Raw genomic sequence first — 18,857 nt, 5'->3', positions numbered from 1 at the left:
ACCAGCATTTAAGTATGGATTAACCTGCTTCTCAACTATGCATCATGCACATTGTTAAGGAATTTGAAATGTTAGTGCCTATGGTCTACAGATAAAATTCTCCAGTCAAGACCCAAAAAGAAAGGAAACATTCCTTCCCCAGTGCTGAGTTCTCTGCTCTGGGCTTTTTTACTGGTTCTGTCGCTTCCCGATGTAAATTCTCATCCCTGTTCCCATGGCTGGAAGAATGAAAAATGTCTTTTCCAAACATTTTAGCTCTCTAGTAAGATGCCTGCTACTAATAAAAACCTCCAGTGATCCAGGTGAAATGTGGGAACCTAAGAAGGAGAAATAGATTGCGGAAGAACAGAAAGTTATTTTAAACAATGCCCACTAACGAGGAATTTATGGAAGTTTACTAATTAGATATTCAGTTTCATAGTGAGGTATTCATTGCAAGAGGTTTGAAAATGAGTTGTTAAAATTAGCAATAATAGAGTGCTAAGACTCAGATGGCATTCATGAACAAGCTCTAAGGGAAAAATACAGAATTTCAACAAAAATTGTCAAATGTCAGCATATTGAGGGTACCAACAGTGACCCTGGGCCCACATCCTGGGCTAAGCGGTGTCACAGGTATATCTGCATCCAGCCACATCTGTCCACTGATACACAGGAAGCAACAGCTCCCAGGTAGGATGCAACACATCAGTGAAGAAGGGCAAAGCTTAGGGCTCAAAAGACAGGAAAAAAAAGGAGACTTGGTAAATATAAAGACACCAAGAATCAGACATACATGATGGTTATGCCACTGGCTGCATCTCTGGAATGCACACAGCAGCTTAACTCACATGCCACGCAGTTACCTGTCCTTGAAAAGTAGCAGAGTTATAGAGAAGGGAGGCAAAAATATTTTGAGGACAGAACAGGTTTTTTAGTATGAGAGAACATTTGGCCTGGACAAAAATATATGAAAAAGGTTTTTAAAAAACAGGATTCTCCACAGCATTCACAATAGACAATTATTATTCAGTATTTCTCACAGTACAGAGTCCAGATGTAGAGCACATAATTATGATAGTGAAATTTATTGCCAGAGAGTGCTAGGAAGGATAAAAGGTTATAGGGCTATTAGGCAAATCCGTGGAAGAAAACTCCATAAGGGAAGGTTGAGCACAATGATGTGGACTCAGTCTCCAGTTTGGGACATCTCCCACCTGCAAGAGGGTATTTGGAAGTTATGTGCATTTTCCATGTTTTTCACTCTTTCTCACCACAGCTGTCCCTGTAGGGGACAAGACAGATAAGCAGCTTTAGTCTGCTCCAGCACCAGCTCCCCTGGGCTCCCCACTCCATTTATTCCACAACCAAGCAATATGATAAAGCAGTCACAAATCCTGTCAACAATCAAGATAAAAGCCACAAACCTAAAAAGCTGCTCAAAAGATAAGTAAGTAATCTGATGTTCTGTGATGGACATCTTTCCCACTCCTGCTTTTGCACTCTTCTTGTGCTCTGCAGTTCCTGACAGGAGCTTGGGGTCCCTTCCCAGAAGTTCCTTTGTAAAAGAACTTTCTGTAGGATGGGCCCCTTCTGTTTTCAACGTTGGCTCTTGGTTAGAGGGATGAAGAACATTCCTCAGAGGACCAATAAGTTAGTGTAAGCCACAATTCCACAAGAACAGTAACATGAAACAAATGTAGGATTACGGGCCATAAACACTCTCCCCTCCTACCCACTGCTGAATCAAATCAAAACCGAGGAAGAAAGAATAAACACCGAAGGCACTGCTGGCGTGAATCTACTGTAAAAGGCCTGAAAAGAAGCATGGCCCTATCAGGACTGCCTGGTGCTCTGACTCCTCCAGTGCTAACACTGCTGAGTGTGAGAGCCAAAGACATTAAACAATCACACAACCATTAAGGTTGGAAAAGACCTGTAAGGTTATTGAGTCCAATCATTAACACAGCACTGCCGGGCCCAGCACTAAAATGTGTCCCTAAGTATCACATCCACACGGGTTTTGAACACGAAATAAAACAGAGGAGAACTGGAGACACACATGGCAAGTAGCTGTCTGAAGACTTCAGCTATAACCTCATGAAACACCTTCTCAGGAGTTAATCTGTGAAACCTCTGCAGAAATTTTTCCCTGCTTAAATTTCCTGAGCCTGCCAATAAAAGCTGCAAGCAGCCTGAAGTCATTGCCCCCTTTTCTTCAGCCCCCCTCCCTCAAAAAATTATCAGGAGGGCTCAGCAGAGCATACTCAAAGGGAAAGCAACCAGTCCCAACATATGGCGAGGCCTCTTAGAGGCTCCCTTGTAATATCCTTGGTGATCAGCCTTGAAGGCACGCTGAAATTTTCACTTCTCAGCAAGCCCGTGTGTGCCCAGAGCACTCGGAGCACTTGGAGCCGTGACACCTAGGGCAGACTCCTCCTTTTTTAGCTGTGCTGTGTCTCCCAGACAGTGCAGTTGCTTTCCCCCAGGGCAGCCCTCACATTAAGACCCAGTGCCCCAGCCCTCCAGCACAATCCTGAATATTTAGGTAATGTGCTTCAGAGCAAAGGTTTTTAACTTTCCTCCTCCCCTCCGGCCCCTGGACATTTCTGCTGTCATTTCCATTTGGGGCACTGATTTGATGGTATATTCTCTGTGGAATCTCTCAAAGCCTTAAACCATACACTTTTCCTGAATTGTTTGTTGGGTGTTTTTTTACAGGATTTGTCAGTTTTCATGGCAAAATATGCACTGACAGAGTTGGGGAAAAAACAGTCAGAACGGGAGATGAAATTCCACAGCATTTCACCCAAGGAAGGAGGTAAAACACAAAATCACCATCACTTGCTTCTTTATGTTATCCCAGATAATATTATTATTGTTACTAATTAACACCTCAGTTCCTGAAGTCAAGAGCCAGATATCGGAGCTGCAAAGAAAAGCCTTGCTGCATGCAAAGCTAAAAGGCCAAATACAGATCTTAACAGAAAATTAAAGCAGCATGATCATTTAATAATGTCTTAGAACGTGACTCTTAACCGTAGGGAGGTTTCAGCTTTGAACAGCAGAATCGGTCAGAGCCGAGAAAGGAGCGGGTCTGTTCTGTTTCCTTCTGAAGACGCTGAGAGGTGGGCTCGTTTTTCCACCGGCAAATCCCATACATACCGCAGGCCGGGGGCTGTCCTCGCCTCCTCGTGCCCGGGATCTCGTGTCCCCGCGTGTCCACGCACCAGCACGGTCCCCGCGGGTGGCACTGCACGGCCGCGTAGCCGCCGCCCGCCGCGCACGCCGGCACCAAGGGCTGCTGGAAGCGCCGCGCCGCCCGGCGCTCCGCCTCGCACCGCGACGGGCCTGCGGGGAAAACAGGGCGCGTTAACCTGGGAGAGCGGAAAGATTCGGATCTCTGCTCGAGCCCATTGCTTGCCTATCTGGGGAAAAAAAAAAAAAAAAAAAGATAGGGAGAGAGAAAAGGAAAGAGGAAAAGAAAGAAAGAAAAAAAAAGGAGAAAGAGAAAAGAAGGGGGAAAGAGAAAAAAAAAGAGAGATAAAAAGAAGGGAAAAAAAGAGGGAAAAAGAGAGAAAAAGAGAAAAAACAGAAAAAAGAAAAGAAAAAAGAATAAAAGAAAAAAGAAAATAACAAGGAGAAAAAAGAGAAAAAAAGAGGAAAAAAGTAAAAAGAGGGGGGAAGAGAAAAAAAGAGAGAGAGAGAAAGAAGAAAATAAAGAGGAAAAAAAGAGAAAAGGAGAAAAAAGAAAAAAGTGAAGAAAAAAGAGGGAAAAAAAGAAAATAAAAAGGAGAAAAAAGAGAAATAAAGAGGGGAAAAAGAGGAAAAAAAGAAAAAAGAGAGAGGGATAAAAAGAGTTTATTTTCCTGATAGTCTTCAGTGACACATCAGGTACCAGCTCAAAATGCGAATTCCCCATCCTCTTTTTCCCCATGAAGAATTTGCCCCACGGTTTTCTACTGTAGGTATTAATTTTGAAAACTAAACAGAAGATAAAACCTCAACACATTTTTCAGCCACACTTGCAAGTAGACAGAGCAGGAATATTTCTCCCAGGGAACCATGCTGGAGGCTGGAGGAGCTCTAGCCCTTAGTGCAAAAGCAAAGTTGGTCAGCAGAGACAGATATACAGCTTGGGAGACTGATTTGAAGGCAAACATCGATGTTTCTGAAGAGAATGAGGCATTGCTCCTGCAAACAGATCTGTACCTGACTGTGGAGATTTGGGCTGAGACCACTCTATTTCTCCACCTCCCTCGGCAGGGATCTGAAGACCCTATTCCCGTCAAACTGGCCTTAAAGGCAGAGAGGACAAAAATTCAGCAAGTGAATTTTCTGGGGTATGATCTCTCCAATGCAGGACTTACCATCTGAACAGAAATTTTGCTTGTTTATATTGAGCTGCAATCCTGCAGCCTAAACAATTCTCACCTTCAAGAACTTTCCAGCTACACCCAGCTACCTGAGTGAGGCAGTGAGAGCACCGTGTCAGAGCAACCTGTTCATCCAGGGGACTCTGACAACTTTCCTAATTCGAATAGCTTCGGGTGACAGCGTGAGAGGCTGTGTAAGTCACCACAGCATTCCCCTCTGATGAACGAGGGGAATGAACGAGGTCACATCTCCATCTTGTGGCTGGAACACCTTCATCTGCGCTGACAGCTGCTGCAGCCCCAGCTACAGCCAGAGCTAACGCAAAACCACTGTGCAGTGCAGAGGGAAGACGCCTTCAAGACTTGCCAGAACAACCAGCTCATCCCAAAGCCAGAAAAACAGTGTGACTATATGGCCAGAAGGCTGACATCATTAATATTTCTGGTGATGCAATTGCTCAGCAAGAGGCAAAAAGCAATGTCAGAGGAGTTTGGGGCTTTGGATGGGAAGATGATGCATCACAGAGGATTCAAACTCTCCTCAGCCAAGGCAGTTTGCTCTGGGCTCCGGTCTAGGAGGTACCTGACCTCCTATCCTGCAGAGTTCATTGCCTGTAGGTGGAGAAACTCTTTCCCCACATGCCTGCCCTGACCAGGGAAGGAATGGGCCCAAGGGCAGATCCAAAATTCAGCCTTGCTGGCTAAAGTTCTACAAACTCTTGTGTGGCCTCCTGGGAATGGAGTGTGTTGTGGTCAGTGTAAAATCCTTCCTGTTTCTGAGTGTACCAACATAAATTAGGGAGCATTTCCTCAGGCTTTTAATTTAATAAATCCATCTCCCTAATCTCAGGTCAAGAGATACAGAGAGTTCATGGGATTTCAAACAACGTGATCTGCAGGCATGTGGGAAAGCATTGATCAGTTACAATCTGCTGATAAAGAATGTACAATGCAGAGGATAAAAGCCAGCTGCAATTGATTCCTGCATTGAAACTGTGATATTATATGTTTTTAGAGCAAAAAACTCCTAGAACAACTCTCCCCAACAGTAGCTGTCACATAAAAGCTCCAGAACTGTGACCTGATTTGCAGGGCATTTCCTGGGTGCTACTTACACCTGAACCTGCCCGAGGTGGCCAGCTGCACCCCCAGGAACCGCCGCTGCAGGATCCGGAGGATGCTGCTCTCCGTGAACGTGCGGGCAGGCTCTGGCACGGAGAAAACCGTGTCGTAAACCTCATCAAGCAGCAGCTCCAAGCCTGGGAAAGACACACTTTTAGCACAGGGCCTGCTTTTGAGACAGAAGTCACCCTTATACCAGAGAAGCTAAGCTGGGAGTTTCTCAGGAAAAAGAAATGCAGTCCACTAAACAGGTCAAATGAAGTTATACTGCATAACCCTAAATCACCATACCCTGCATCCAGAGCTGGGTGCCCAGACACCACCTTTATACCCTAACATCTACCAAAACAAGCAGGAGAAACATCCCATAACTGGCTACAGGCTGTGGTTTCGTTAGGTTCAGCCTGCAGTACAGAAATTGATGGAATTTTGGAAACAGATGTTACGAAAACCAACTACAAGTCATTTTGGTTGCATACTAAAACCCAAGACATTCAGTATTTTCTGAGTGCACAGATTTTTTGATAACTTTTTTCTTTTCTGGGAATTAAATGTTGAAGTTCTTGTCTATCATCTAAATTTCAAACTATTGCACTTTGTATTTTTCCCCTTTAAAAAAATTAAAACCATAGTATCTAAGGAAGGTCTGAAAATTCTCAATTTCCTCATTACTCTTTGCTGAAAAAAGAATATTCTTTCTTCTAAAGCATCACATCAAACTGCCTAAATCCTGAGGTTTTGAGAGAAGATGTCCCTGCTCATTGTAGAGAGGTTGGACTAGATAGTCTTTAAAGGTCTTTTCCAACCCAAACAATTCCATGATTCTACCTAACAAAAAAGAAAAGAGTTCATTCTTCAGGCCCTTTATATTCCCCAGGATTTGCTAATAGGACATATCAAATATGACACAGCTTTCTACTGTGGGCCGAAAGTGGACATTCAGAAATCCTATTCCACATCCCAAAGAGGACAGGATTAGCTCCCAGGCACCAGCTCCACTCCTTGCTGACTGAAGCTCTGCTCAGGGCGGGATTTCATTAGTGAGCTCCAGCCCTTCCCATGGGCATTACACTGGTCACATTTGTCTTACCCCTTGGGAGATTGAAATTGAACTTCCAAATGAATCTGAAGACTGATAGTTGTTCTTTGTCCTTTCCCTTGGGAATTCAGCACCACTCAGATTAAAGGATGAGATGCAGGAAGGCACTTACCTGTGTCTGCTAATTCCCTCCCCAGGCTGTCCACACAGTAACAGTACCCAGAGATCTCTGGGAACATTTCCCTCACAGAGCTGAATTTTTGGAAAGCCCTCGGGAGCCTGGAAGAAAAAGTAGAGCACTGTAAAGAGCTCAGGGAGACACATCGACCACAACAAAGTATCAGCTGTTTCCTTCCTGATTTTATAGGAGAAAAATGTCTGCAGAGCACAAGGTCTGTACAAAACGCTTTGGTCTCCTTTTGGCAAACAGGCTCCAACATGATCCAGATTGCTGTTTCAGCAGGATAGCAACACTCCTAAATGCCATTTTTCTAAACAAATGAGATTATCTCCCTTCAAACAGATCTCTGAGCCTTCCTAAGCAGGTACCAGCATCTAACTCACTTTCAGTTCTATTCTCATCTTCGGAAGCCTTTCAAAGAGTGTAAAATAGATGGGCATTGGCTTAATGCTATTACAACACCCATTCATTAGTCCCTTCCATAAATCTGCATGAGATGGCAGAATGCCTAAAAAACAGGTTGCTTCCCCTTCCTTACTTGCTACGTACAATTTCTGCACTGAATTAAGTATAAAAGCTGATAAAAACTCTTGCTAATATCTTTAATTTATAAGGCATTGCTCAACAGATTAAGGAGAAGAAAGGGATTTTATTGTGCAACAAGACTGACTGTGGCTTCTGGAGATCAAAGAGATGGTTCCCAGTGTAATATTCTAGGAGTGATGACAGCCATATTCCAACAAAGCAATTATTTAAGAAAAAAAATTAATAGGGTCTAAGTTGAAAAAAAACACAATAAATGTGGTCTTAACTGATAGTCATCCTAGGGTTTCTCCAAGCAAAAGATAAGTTTTCCTAGTTTCAAAGTGCCAAGTTCTAAAACAATTATATTATTTTATGGACACATCCCCTTATCCTGAAATAGCATAAAGGTCTGGTGTCCCAGCTGCACATGGCTTGTTTGGAAAAACCTGGCAACACAGAAGTACAATTTTATGTTCAATACCTTCAGAGAGTTACACAAATTAGGTTTTTACCAAGGATGAACACTAAGCAATAAGAATATTGGTGGATTAGGCAGTGATTAACTGGGGAAAGGCTGTTCACAGTCACTCTGTGAAACTGTGACCAGGGCATTCAGTGCCACACTCCAGCAGCCTCAGGGACGCTCTAGAATGTGTAGCCTGAGAACAGCAATGAAATGCTTGTCTGGCTCAGAGCTGGTGCTCAAGTGAGCAGAGCAAGGGGCCTTTGCCACCTCCAAGACTTTTCCTGAATCATAGAATACTCTGGATTGGGAGGAATCTTAAAAACAATCTGCTTCCAGCCTCCCTGCCATGGGCAGAGGCTGCTCACACTAGACCAAGTTGCTCAGGGTCCCATTCAGCCTTGGCCTTCAACACTTCTAAGGATGTGGCATCCACATTTTCTGTAGGTAACTTGTGCCAGTGCCTCACCACTCTCACAGGAAAGAATTTCTTCCTAATATCTAAATCTAAACTTAACCTTCCTCCAGTCCAAAGCCATTCCCCTTTGTCCTAACAGTACGTGCATTTGTTAAAAGTCCTTCTCCACCTCTCTTGTATCCCCCTTTAGATACTGGAAGGGTCTATAAAATCTCCTAAGAGTCTTCTCTTCTCCGGCCTGTCTTCATAGGAGAGGTGACTCCTGGGAGCTCCACCTCCTATCAGGAGAGCAGAAGATTTTACTGCTTCCACAGGACATCAGAGCACAGCCTAGGGAATGCACAAAGCAGCAGCACCTCTGTCAGAGGAAGGGGCTGTAACCTCAGGGTTGTCCCAGTGTTACCCAGCAGTGCTCCTGTCTCAGAATTTGTACATCCCTGTGTAGTGCTGCTTTGCTCTGGCACCCTTCCACATCTTTACATTAAAAGTCCACTGACTCCCTCCACTTTGGATTGTCAAATCCTGCTCCACTATTCACACTGGCATGCTGAGATCAAAATGTCACACTTCAGGGCACAGAGGGACTTCTGCCAGCATGAAAACAATACAATTTAAGGTATAAATACATAAATAGCATATTCCTACAGTCTTCAATGTGCACGTGGACACAAAAACTTGGAGTATTTTAAGACCTTTCAGCTCCCCTGGATTATCAGGCACTGTCCACTGCCCAGTCAGGAATATATTTTTCTGCACTGCTAATGTCCTTGGAGCTCATTACCTCAGCATCCCAACCTCTATCTGAGTGAAACAGAATTCAATGGAAAAACTCTGCATCCTGCTTCCTTTCATTCTAAACATTAAAAAGTCACACACACAATTACACTATGTTATATGGAGCAAATGTGTAGTAACATCTTGTCATTCTGGCTATTTTTGTTCCAAGTTGAGAGTAAAGCTAAATAAATTACAAACAGATATAAATTAGGCCCACACAAACAAGAGGGCAAAACTTTTCTCACCTTATGTGGAAAATCCAATTCTTACCACATTTTTTATTTTCTCAGACTCTTTAACCACAGCCATCAGTAGCAATAACATAGAATTCCTCATTTTTCAGAGCCAGTCCAAACCAACTGTGACTACATTTAAGTTATGGATAAATTAATAGTGTCTCCATGGGTTTCAACAAGAATGCTCACACTCAACAATACAGAAAAATAAATAAATGTGAAGTTGTTGGCCTTCAAAATATGAGTCTTAGCTCTTGGCTTCCAGCAAAGACAACTCAGTACTGATTATAGCAAGAAAGTAAAAAATTCTTCCTTAGCTTTTGAATTTTTGATAATTCCCATCAATCTGCCACAGGGTGTTCTATAAGGCTACCTATCCAGGCAAGACCTGGGCACAGGCCATGCAAAAAAAACCAAACAAAACAAAAACAAAACAAAACAAAAAAAAAACCCCAGCAGCCAAGCCCTCCATGTGAGGCTGGAAATTTGGACTCATTTTTCTTTTTGGAAGTTTTCTGTTTAGGAAAGTCTTAGCTCTAGGGTTCTGAGCCTCCCCATTTGTTTATTTGAGGGAGGTGGTTTAACATATTGGCTTATTCTGGAATATTTATGAAGGTCTAGGAAAACAATTTGGAAAGAGAGTTAAGATGATATTTCCAGATTTCAAAAATCAGTCTGTGGAACCAAAGGAAGTTTCTCAAGTGGTTCCATATGAACATAAAATATGGCTTTAAATCTCTTTTCATCTACAGTCCTTTGCTGTGGAACTCATCCCTTCAGCTCTGCATTCTGCCCTGGTTTGGGGAAGGAATAATGACATTTCAGGCAGGAGTAGTGTGAAAATAAATATATTAATGACTTGAAATACTCAGATATGATGGCAATAGGTTAAGCCAATGTCATAATTAGAAGGTAGACAGCTGGGACTGAAATGATCCTGCTGTGATTAATTGCATGACATGGATAGAAAATAAATCCAATCTCACAGGTCTTTGCAGGCAAATCTCCCAGTGGGAGAAAAAAACTTTCAATTTAAAGCATTGATTTTTTCACTGTAATTGCTTTCTTTGCATTTCAACACTTCACAGACCAATAAACAAAAGAGTTGGATTATTTTGCTCTCACCAAAATAACCTCTCCTGAAGCTCTGATGAACTTGCACTGTGCATTCAGACCTGTCTTTCAGTTTTACTTAAACTAAAAAAAAGAAACCCCTCCAAAGAGCAAAACGGACATTTACAATAAAACGTCTTTGCTGCTACAGAGCCAAGTCACAATGAGATGTTATGTTTAGTGCACTGCCCTCCACCAGGGAAACTGGTGCTAACTGAGGTGCCCAGTCAGTGGCACTTCACCAGACACTCCAAAGGTTTCTCTGGAGAGTCTGAACATCTGCACCAAAACAAACTCCTCTCCCGTCAGCCTCCCTTGCCCAGCCCTTATGTCTCAATCACAGTATAAATCCCCAGCTTCTCCACAGGACAACAGCTTCCTGCCTGCACACACAAGGATTTGATCTGGTGTTGTGAAGCATTCTCCAACCCTCTGCAAGCTCCTAAAGCCAGTTGTGTGCCAGCACAGCTGTTCACCACTTGGTGTTTCACCCATGTGAGCAGCCCTGGCACTGCCTAATATTTAGGCAGGTAAAAGGTTCTCATTATCACACGGAACTTCATTTTTGCATGTTATGACTTGTCCATCTGCTTTCATCTCCCATATGGAATTGTCTTTCCTATCTCATATATCCATCCAGATTCCTCTATTCTTTTTGCATTTATCTCATTTGCTGTTGTCTGTCTGTTTCAAAAGCAGCCCTGGCTACTGTCCCAACTACAGATCACAATGTGGTGTCCAGTGCTGTGTGAGGACACAACAATTAGGCTGCAGGGATGGAATATCCTTTTTTTTCTTAATCATCAGATTTAATTCAGAAGAAAAATGTTGTTTTTTTACTTGGTCCATTCTTTAACAAAATATGTCATAATGTGCAGTTACAGAATAAGGGCTCCATATACCAAAAATCACAAAAAAGCAGTCAGACAGTGCCTTGAAGGGGTATGCAGGATTCCCTTCCTGATTCAGAAGCCTGAGCTCTTACCTGTTGTAGCTATGAATAAGATCAAAAACACTCATGTCTGTTGTGTTGACAAACTTGCACTGCACAGGCAGAAACTCTCCATCTGCTGAGCACTGTGGTGGGCTCTTCTCCCCAAACCCGTGCAGGATGCGACGATCTCGGATCTCACAGTTCCCTGGACCTAATGAGGAAAAGAGGTAATGTTTATTTGTCTATTAACTAACCACAAACAGCTGAATGGCCACCCTGTTGTTTAAAAGGGTGTTACATTCATTACATTGAGCAGGGACACTGAGGGGCATCATCTTGTTTTTATGGACTGAATAATCTTACCAGTCCCTATTCACACCAAGCCTTTCAAACCTACAAAACCCATCATTTTGTTGAATATTACTTACAGTGTGCTGGTTTTCCTCTTTGTCTGGTGCCATAAATCTCCATTCCTTCCGGATCTACACACCAGCACTGCCCCAGCTCCATGTCACACTGCACCTCGTCAAAAGCCCCTGAATCCAGGCACTGAGGGATGTAGGAGATGCTGCTGCTGTTGATGTATCGGCTCACCAAGATCCTCTGCTTTTGCAGCTGGCAAAAGGACAAGCCTGAAGTACCAGAGAGGGGCACTGTTAGAGGAAGGTTCTTGCTGGGCACTGAATTATTTATTGAGGCAACATCTGAATTGTCTCAGAATTACAAGTTCTAAGTCTGCCACCCAGGTGGCATGAGGATATTAAAAGACTTGGGGTTGTGAAAATTGGCATAGAGAAGCCCACCACAGATGGGGTTGAAGCTCTCCAACTCAAAAGCCATTATCTTAAATCAACTTTTCATTCACAATTTGTCTTACTGGGACCTTCTTAAATACAGGCATCCAGGTGTATCAGGCTTCCATGACAAGTCCTGAAGAAACTTCAGAACTTCCTCTAGACAGACCCAGCAAATTACCACAAACCAGAGTCCATTGAAGACTGGGGTTCGCCTTTCCTTGATTTCAGCAGTTTGAATGCAGATTTAATGGTTCTTTACTCAATCTAAGCAAAAATAGAAATGTTTTACTTACAAGATATGGGATATCCATTCTGTTTGCTGCCAGGAACCTCAACACCATTCTCATCTACACACCAACAGGAAAGACCATTCCTACTGCACTGGACTGTCCTGAAGAAGACCACATTTTATTTTTTGTGTGTGTAGAGTCCTCAGTCAGTACCAGACATAAACAAAACCATAAAGCAAACCAAACCAAATCAAATACTTTAAAATCACAAATAATGGATCTGGCAAGAGCTGCATTTCTGGTGACTCTGATTAGTGGGAATCCTTAACTCGTAATTCTCTAAAGTCTTCAGAAATTGCAGATATGTGAAGTCGTTAAGGAAGCAAGCAGGTTGGACAGAACTCTAATTCTGAGATTCACTAAACGCTCTGAGACAGTTTCTAAGTTAAATCTAGAATGGTCACAACTGCCATCAGTGGCAAAAACAAGATAATAATAGAGAAATTACAATCTGTACTCAGCCTCAGCTTTATTGCAGACGTTAGTTAGTTAGAAGTTAGCTTCTTGCACCTTCAAGCAACATGCTGCTCCCTAAATCACTGTTCTGTGTGCTTTTTAGTTCCTTCACTACCTTTAGACTGAAACCTGACTAACGAGGGTGGATAAGTTCTCAGTTGCTTGGCTGAGCTGTGCCAGCTGGCACACACATTCACCCATGAGCATGTGTAGGAAGACAGCAAACTGCAGCACACTGCAAACTGTACCAAGTATTTGACATGCAAATAATGCTGCCAAGATTAGCCTGTTAATCTTAGACTGACCTCTTAACCCAGAGATTACTTCCAATAATAAGGAATTCATTTGGGAGAGGTTGGATCTGCAACATGGCTCAGTGAAGTCCCTTCAAGTCTCCTGCACCCCTCATCCTCCAGTCCCCTGATAAAGTGGATCTTCAAAACAGGCTAAAACTTTCATTAGCAATGAAAGGGCACATCATATGGCAGCACATTAACAGCAGGGATGAATTACCTGAACTGGCCATCCTCTGAGCACTGAGGAACATAGGCTTCTCCTGCTGAAAAAGCCTCTTCCCTCTGAAGTTCACATGGACGCAATGGTTGGGATTCAGTCTGATACTCTGAAAACAGCAAGAAGATAAACACCTAAGGGTGGTCTCACCACAAACCCGTTCTTATCAAAACCCTGTTAGTGCCAGTGCAGCAGAGGAATAGTCCCAGGTTCAGGGGTCATCCCTGGCTGTTTTCCCATTGTTCCCTGTGCGCATTTCCCTGTGGGACAGCACAGGGAGGTACTGAACAAACCCGCTGCTCTGCCAGCTGCAGGATGAGCACAAGTGGAGATGATCATGAACCCCTTTCCCAGGCCTGTGTTTAGTTAGTCTCAGCTCTGTTCTGTACTGGCATGGCTATAATTTTCTGGTACTTGGGGTTCTTTACTTAGTTGTGCTTTACTTAGTTGTGGCCACAAAAGAGCCCTTTGCATAACCATATGCACCACTATAAAATTTTCTGAGTAACTATCCTTTATTGACGCTAAGTCACTCACTATTTCACAAAAAGGAGAGAGGTATTTCTTCTTAATCTCATGAAAGATTTAAAAATAATCAATTTCTACCAGCAGCATCAGACTAATTCATATTAGGATCACTCTCAATTTTCAATGGGGCAAATGATCAGTGACTGATGCCACCTAGCAAATTTTTAATGCATTCAAAGCTGCATTTGCTGCTGTTTTAGATGTAGAATGATGAATTCAATAAGTTCTTTTTTACAAAACAGATTAGTTGGTCTGACACTTTCCTCATCCTCAAAATCTGAGGAATGTCATGCTCTTAATACCACGGATTAGTTTATAAAAATAGAGCAAACAAACCCACAGGTACAGCATTTTAGTCCAAATGTTTGCTTAAGCCGGTATTTGGTCTAAGCATAATCACACACTGTAGTGCAAATACATCATAAGTATTCTGAATGCTTTTCAGCCTGAAATAATTTGCAACTCACAGAACTTCTACAGCTGCAGATGGTTCCTGTGCTTCTAATGCTTCTCAATCATATCTGTTTCTGTGAGTTTTTACTGTGTCCCCCTTAAGACCATGTGAAAATTTTCACGAGACTGAAAAATTTCAGGTGATCTCATCTATAGACAAGGTCACATAGGCAAAGCTCCCCATTTTCACCTCAAACATCAGCTGCTCTGGGTTGTGGGGAGATCCCTGTGTACAGTGCTAGAGAGGGTCTACCAAGACATCTGAATTAAATGAGTAATTAATTCAGTGATTCAAATCACTGGTTGTGAAGGACTGTCAAACTCAGGCCAAAGAACTGTAGACAACACTCAGAATATCCAGTATCTTTAGGTACAAGCCTAAATTAGATGATGGCACCTACAAGTAGATGTGACTGAGAAACTTCACAACCCTGCAGAAGCACCATTTCTTACCTATGTTCCTTCTCTAGCCTTTGAGAATACTTTTTTTTCCCTCCCAAAATCCAGGTGTACAAACTCAGGTAAGCCTGACCACTTAAATATCCTTATAGTTTAGTATTTAACCAGGAGCCCAGCCTTAGTTTGCACAGAACACAATAACCAGCTAAGTTTGCAGCATGCAAGATTCAAGGTCATTATATACTTCATCAGGACAACACAGAGAGAAGCACAAAGATCAGTCTCCCTTGGACACAGGCAGAGGAAAAGGACAAGTGTACTCACCAAATATATTGGCTGTTGCTATGCTAATAAAGCAAAAGAGGGTGCAAAATGGGAGGGAGCCCATCTTGCAATGGGAGAGCCCCATCTCCTGTCTGTGAGGCAGCTCCATGCACCCCACAGAGCCTTTGCTGCCCTTTTGTAGTGCCCATCATGGGGGTGGGTTCACTTCTGTGCTGCTGGCTGGGCACAGAATTGGGTGAGTGACGCACACGATGCTTCTGAATGATCTGCAAGAGGCTCCTTCAGCTGGAACTGCCCTCCTGGCTGCCCTCAGCCAGCTCTCATCCCTGCTCCATGGAGCACAACTGAGCCAAGTGGCAGCAGGCACAGAGGGTGGCAGGGCTCTCAGTTATTCCAACAAGCAAATTGAGAATATTGGTGTGTCTCTGAGCAGAGCTCTGCCTCTCACCTGCCCCAGGGTGCAGCCAGGCTCTGTGCTCCCTACTGGAATTGCACATCTTTGCATTCCCAGAGAGCTCAGCCTGCTGAGGGACAGACCAGTGTAAGATCTCTGTGTGCTGCACATCAGGAGTGAATATAACTCATAATGTGCTTATTCACTAAGTGAAAAACAGGATGGATGCACCTCACTGACTAACGTGAACTGAGGATCAGTCAATTACATGCCATCTTTTGCTTTCACTCCCAATTGCACCATGCACCTTTACACAGCCAAGTATCTGACAGGCACAGCTTCACTTCTTGGGCTTCATCCTCCAGCTGTAAGATCAGTATGACCATGAAACTCCTTAAGTTAAGCTTTTTGGTACTAATTACATGCAAAACCCTCAACAAAAAACATATGAGAAATATTATTTTCTTGGTTCCAGAATGTCACTTCTTAGTGGCCACCTCTTGTAACTGTGAGTCAGCATTTACTTGCACCACGAATTATGAGAATTCACCCTCACTTGTACAAAGGTGGTTGAATAAGTCCCAAATAATTACTTAAACAATAACAGCACATGTTTGGATTTAACTTGATTTCAAGAAAAAGTGAGAGCAGCACTTGTGTTTGTGATTCATGGGTACTAGACAGCCTAGAAACAATTCTGCTGACACTCTCCCACAGACTAAGATCATGACAGCAGTGATCCAAGCATCCTTCTGTGCTGGCTGTAGATGCCATGGTGTTTGATGGATATGGTAAATAGGATCTCCAAGAGCAGCATAAGCTTGCTTTAGCATGAGTAGGCTTTTAAAAATTAGTGGGACTGTATTTAGAATTTACTTTCAAGCAACCTATTCTGGACTTGAGCAAAGTCAACAATCTACAGAAAGATTAAGCTGGGAAAAAAATGAAGAACACGTCCAGCATAATGACAGAAGAAAAAAAAAAACAACCTGTAGAGGCATAAAGATGACAAATCCTGTAACAGCCCTGATCAAGCAGGCACAAAAAGAAACTGAATTTCTGGATTAGCATAGGAGTTGTAGGGAAACATCCATGCAAAGCAAAAGAATCCGACTCAATTTAGCACCATCGTGGCTAAGTCAGGAAAGAAGAAAAGTTTGATCATAACATGTATTTCTGATTGAAGGGCACTCCAAGAGCCTCAGGTTTGTGTCTGAGCCCCTCACAGCAGGGCACCCATGGGAGAGAACGAGAGAGCCCAGCCCAGTGCCAGGAGCAGCTGGCTCAGTGTTTGCAGGTACTGTGATGTCTCCAAGCCAATGAAATATCTCCTGAGTGTGTTGGGGGTCTGTGTGTGATACTGATTTAGTCCAATTTTCTGAAGTTATTAGAAAAGTGTCATTCAGGTTCCTTGCACAGCAAATGGGGAGAGCAGCTTATTAAGGTCACAACTCACTTTCCTTCTTTATTCTTTGCTACAAAAGGCTGATAATGGAGTAGGGCACACAGGAAAACATGAAGTATCAAATGGCTATTATTATCAGAAAGAAGTACAAACTCAAGATATAGCTGATTCCCAAGATGATGCTTATTTCCTTCAGAAACACTCAAAAAACAACCTATGAACTACTCAAGTTGGGAAGAACAGACAAGTCTTAAAAGTCTCTTAAAAAACTAAGTGAGAAAAGGAATTTTGGCATTTGGCATCAAACCACTTCTAGATGTGCGTCAAACCAAGGTGGGCATCTTGGTACATGCATGTTCAAGGAGATGCAAGAGCCCATGGATTAAAAAGGAAAAGAAGTTGTTTACAAAGCAATGTGTGGAATTCACATTCACCAGAGAAAAAGAGGCACTTGTCTATTTATGGCTGGTCAAATACAAAGAAAGGTCTTGCATAACCTTCAGTGAAGGGACAATGGTATTGACCTCTATATTTAGCACCTGAGAAAAGATGGAGTAACATCTTAAATTAGTTCACCAATGAAAAGCAGAAAAGGATTAAGTGGAAAAAGGTCCCTGCAGCCAATACAGCCTTAAAACTATCACGTCTGCAAAATCACTGCTCTAATGCTGGAAATGAGGGGTTTGTTTTGTTGTACCTACTGGCAAAAGCGACTCAATCTATACTACAAACTACAACTGATGGGGAAAAGGTAAAGGTCAGTGGGATGAGACACTGAAATGACAAACCTCAAAGAAGAAGAAGACATTTATTCAATGTTCCAGTTTTGCATACACTTTCTTAGCAGAAGAGACAGTTTGTGCAACTGCAATTTTACATATCGAAAGGCCCAGGGATAAATGACTCCTGTATATAAATACACACACATCTGTACCCACAGAAAAGTTATTCTTACCTTAATAAAATTTGAGCCCGAGAAGTCAACCTTAGTTTAAAAAAAGAACTGGAGGGAACTTTCCAAATGAGGCAGCAAATTGGAAGCAAAAATTTTAAGAGCCAAAAACATTGTGAAATTATGCTTACATCAATCAGTTAATTCACTTCAAACAATAAATTGTTTTTCTATGTTAAATAAAGCACCAGTGTTGGACAATCCTCACAGACATTTTAAGAAAGCTACGTAAAAAAGGTTAACACCATTTGTTGCACTTACAGATAGATAACTAAGGTTTACATTCAGCACATTTCTTTCCAGGACCTTGGGAAGCACTTATCTCTATCATCTCTGATTAAGACCTCATGTGATGCAAAATTAAAAGACGACAAGATGACAGCCCCAGATAATTTACTCTTCAGTGTACTCCCTTTATACATGACACGTTCTTCAAATTGAAAGAACGATAAAGAAGTTTCAGTCATTTTAATGCTAAACTTGGCTAGATCAGAAAAGTGAGCACAGGACTTGTCAAAATCTAAATTATAACTTCGCATCTGCTGCCAAAAGTGCCTTTGGTGACAGAAGAACCTAAAGAAGCTCATGTAAGAATATTTGAATTTGCATTTGTCCCTGCAGGAATCGACCATTTCTAGGATGAATAAAATGCTCTTTATTTTCTTACTTATTTATTGAAAATAAGAGAATTTTCCTCTATTCAATAGTACTACAGTGATTACAGGTAGACAAATAGGTATTTTATTCTCACAACACCTGGGATGTAGATTGGATTGAAACCCCAAGAAGGAGCCAGGTCTGCAACCGCAGTGACACACAGGATTTGCAACTTGAATCAATTCAATATTTGTTCAAAAAAAAGCTGAAGCAGTGAGAAAAGTCACCACAAGTCACACAAGGACAGCAACAGGGTGCCAAACTCTTGGTGTTGGTGGGGCAAAACTGCTTTGGGTCTTTTAAATAATGCAATATTTAACCTTCTCTGATCTAAAGGCAACATTGTAGAGCCAGTGGAGTCAGAAGGGAAGTTCAAGGACAAACACCTCCTGCCACACTTCAAAGCTGTGAATTCTGTAAGCCACCAATGAAAAAGATGGATTAAACTTGAGGAGTCCATCTCTGTCAAGTGACTGATAAAACTAAAAATGGACCTAAAAATGCTGGTAAAGGACCCCTCAGTTTGCCAGAAGTAAAAGACACATTTAAGAAAAAGCCGACTTGC

General features: G+C 42.4%; 1 protein-coding gene across 1 annotated transcript in view; it reads right to left on the bottom strand.

Annotated features, from left to right (window-relative positions):
- Nucleotides 1-13,232, bottom strand: part of TG (thyroglobulin) — a 143,812-nt gene extending 130,580 nt beyond the window's left edge. The window contains exons 1-6 of the mRNA XM_066316925.1: nt 13,220-13,232; nt 11,592-11,795; nt 11,215-11,374; nt 6,689-6,795; nt 5,471-5,614; nt 3,145-3,330 (exon numbers count right to left, since the gene is read on the bottom strand). Coding sequence (XP_066173022.1) covers nt 3,145-3,330; nt 5,471-5,614; nt 6,689-6,795; nt 11,215-11,374; nt 11,592-11,795; nt 13,220-13,232 — 814 coding nt within the window. The remainder of the gene's footprint in view (nt 1-3,144; nt 3,331-5,470; nt 5,615-6,688; nt 6,796-11,214; nt 11,375-11,591; nt 11,796-13,219) is intronic.
- Nucleotides 13,233-18,857: the final 5,625 nt, after the last annotated feature.

The sequence above is a fragment of the Sylvia atricapilla genome, chromosome 1 (assembly GCF_009819655.1).
Source record: "Sylvia atricapilla isolate bSylAtr1 chromosome 1, bSylAtr1.pri, whole genome shotgun sequence".
Classification (NCBI taxonomy): Eukaryota; Metazoa; Chordata; class Aves; order Passeriformes; family Sylviidae; genus Sylvia; species Sylvia atricapilla.
The sequence above is the reverse complement of the archived record's forward strand: the minus strand, read 5'-3'. Positions and strand labels throughout refer to the sequence as shown.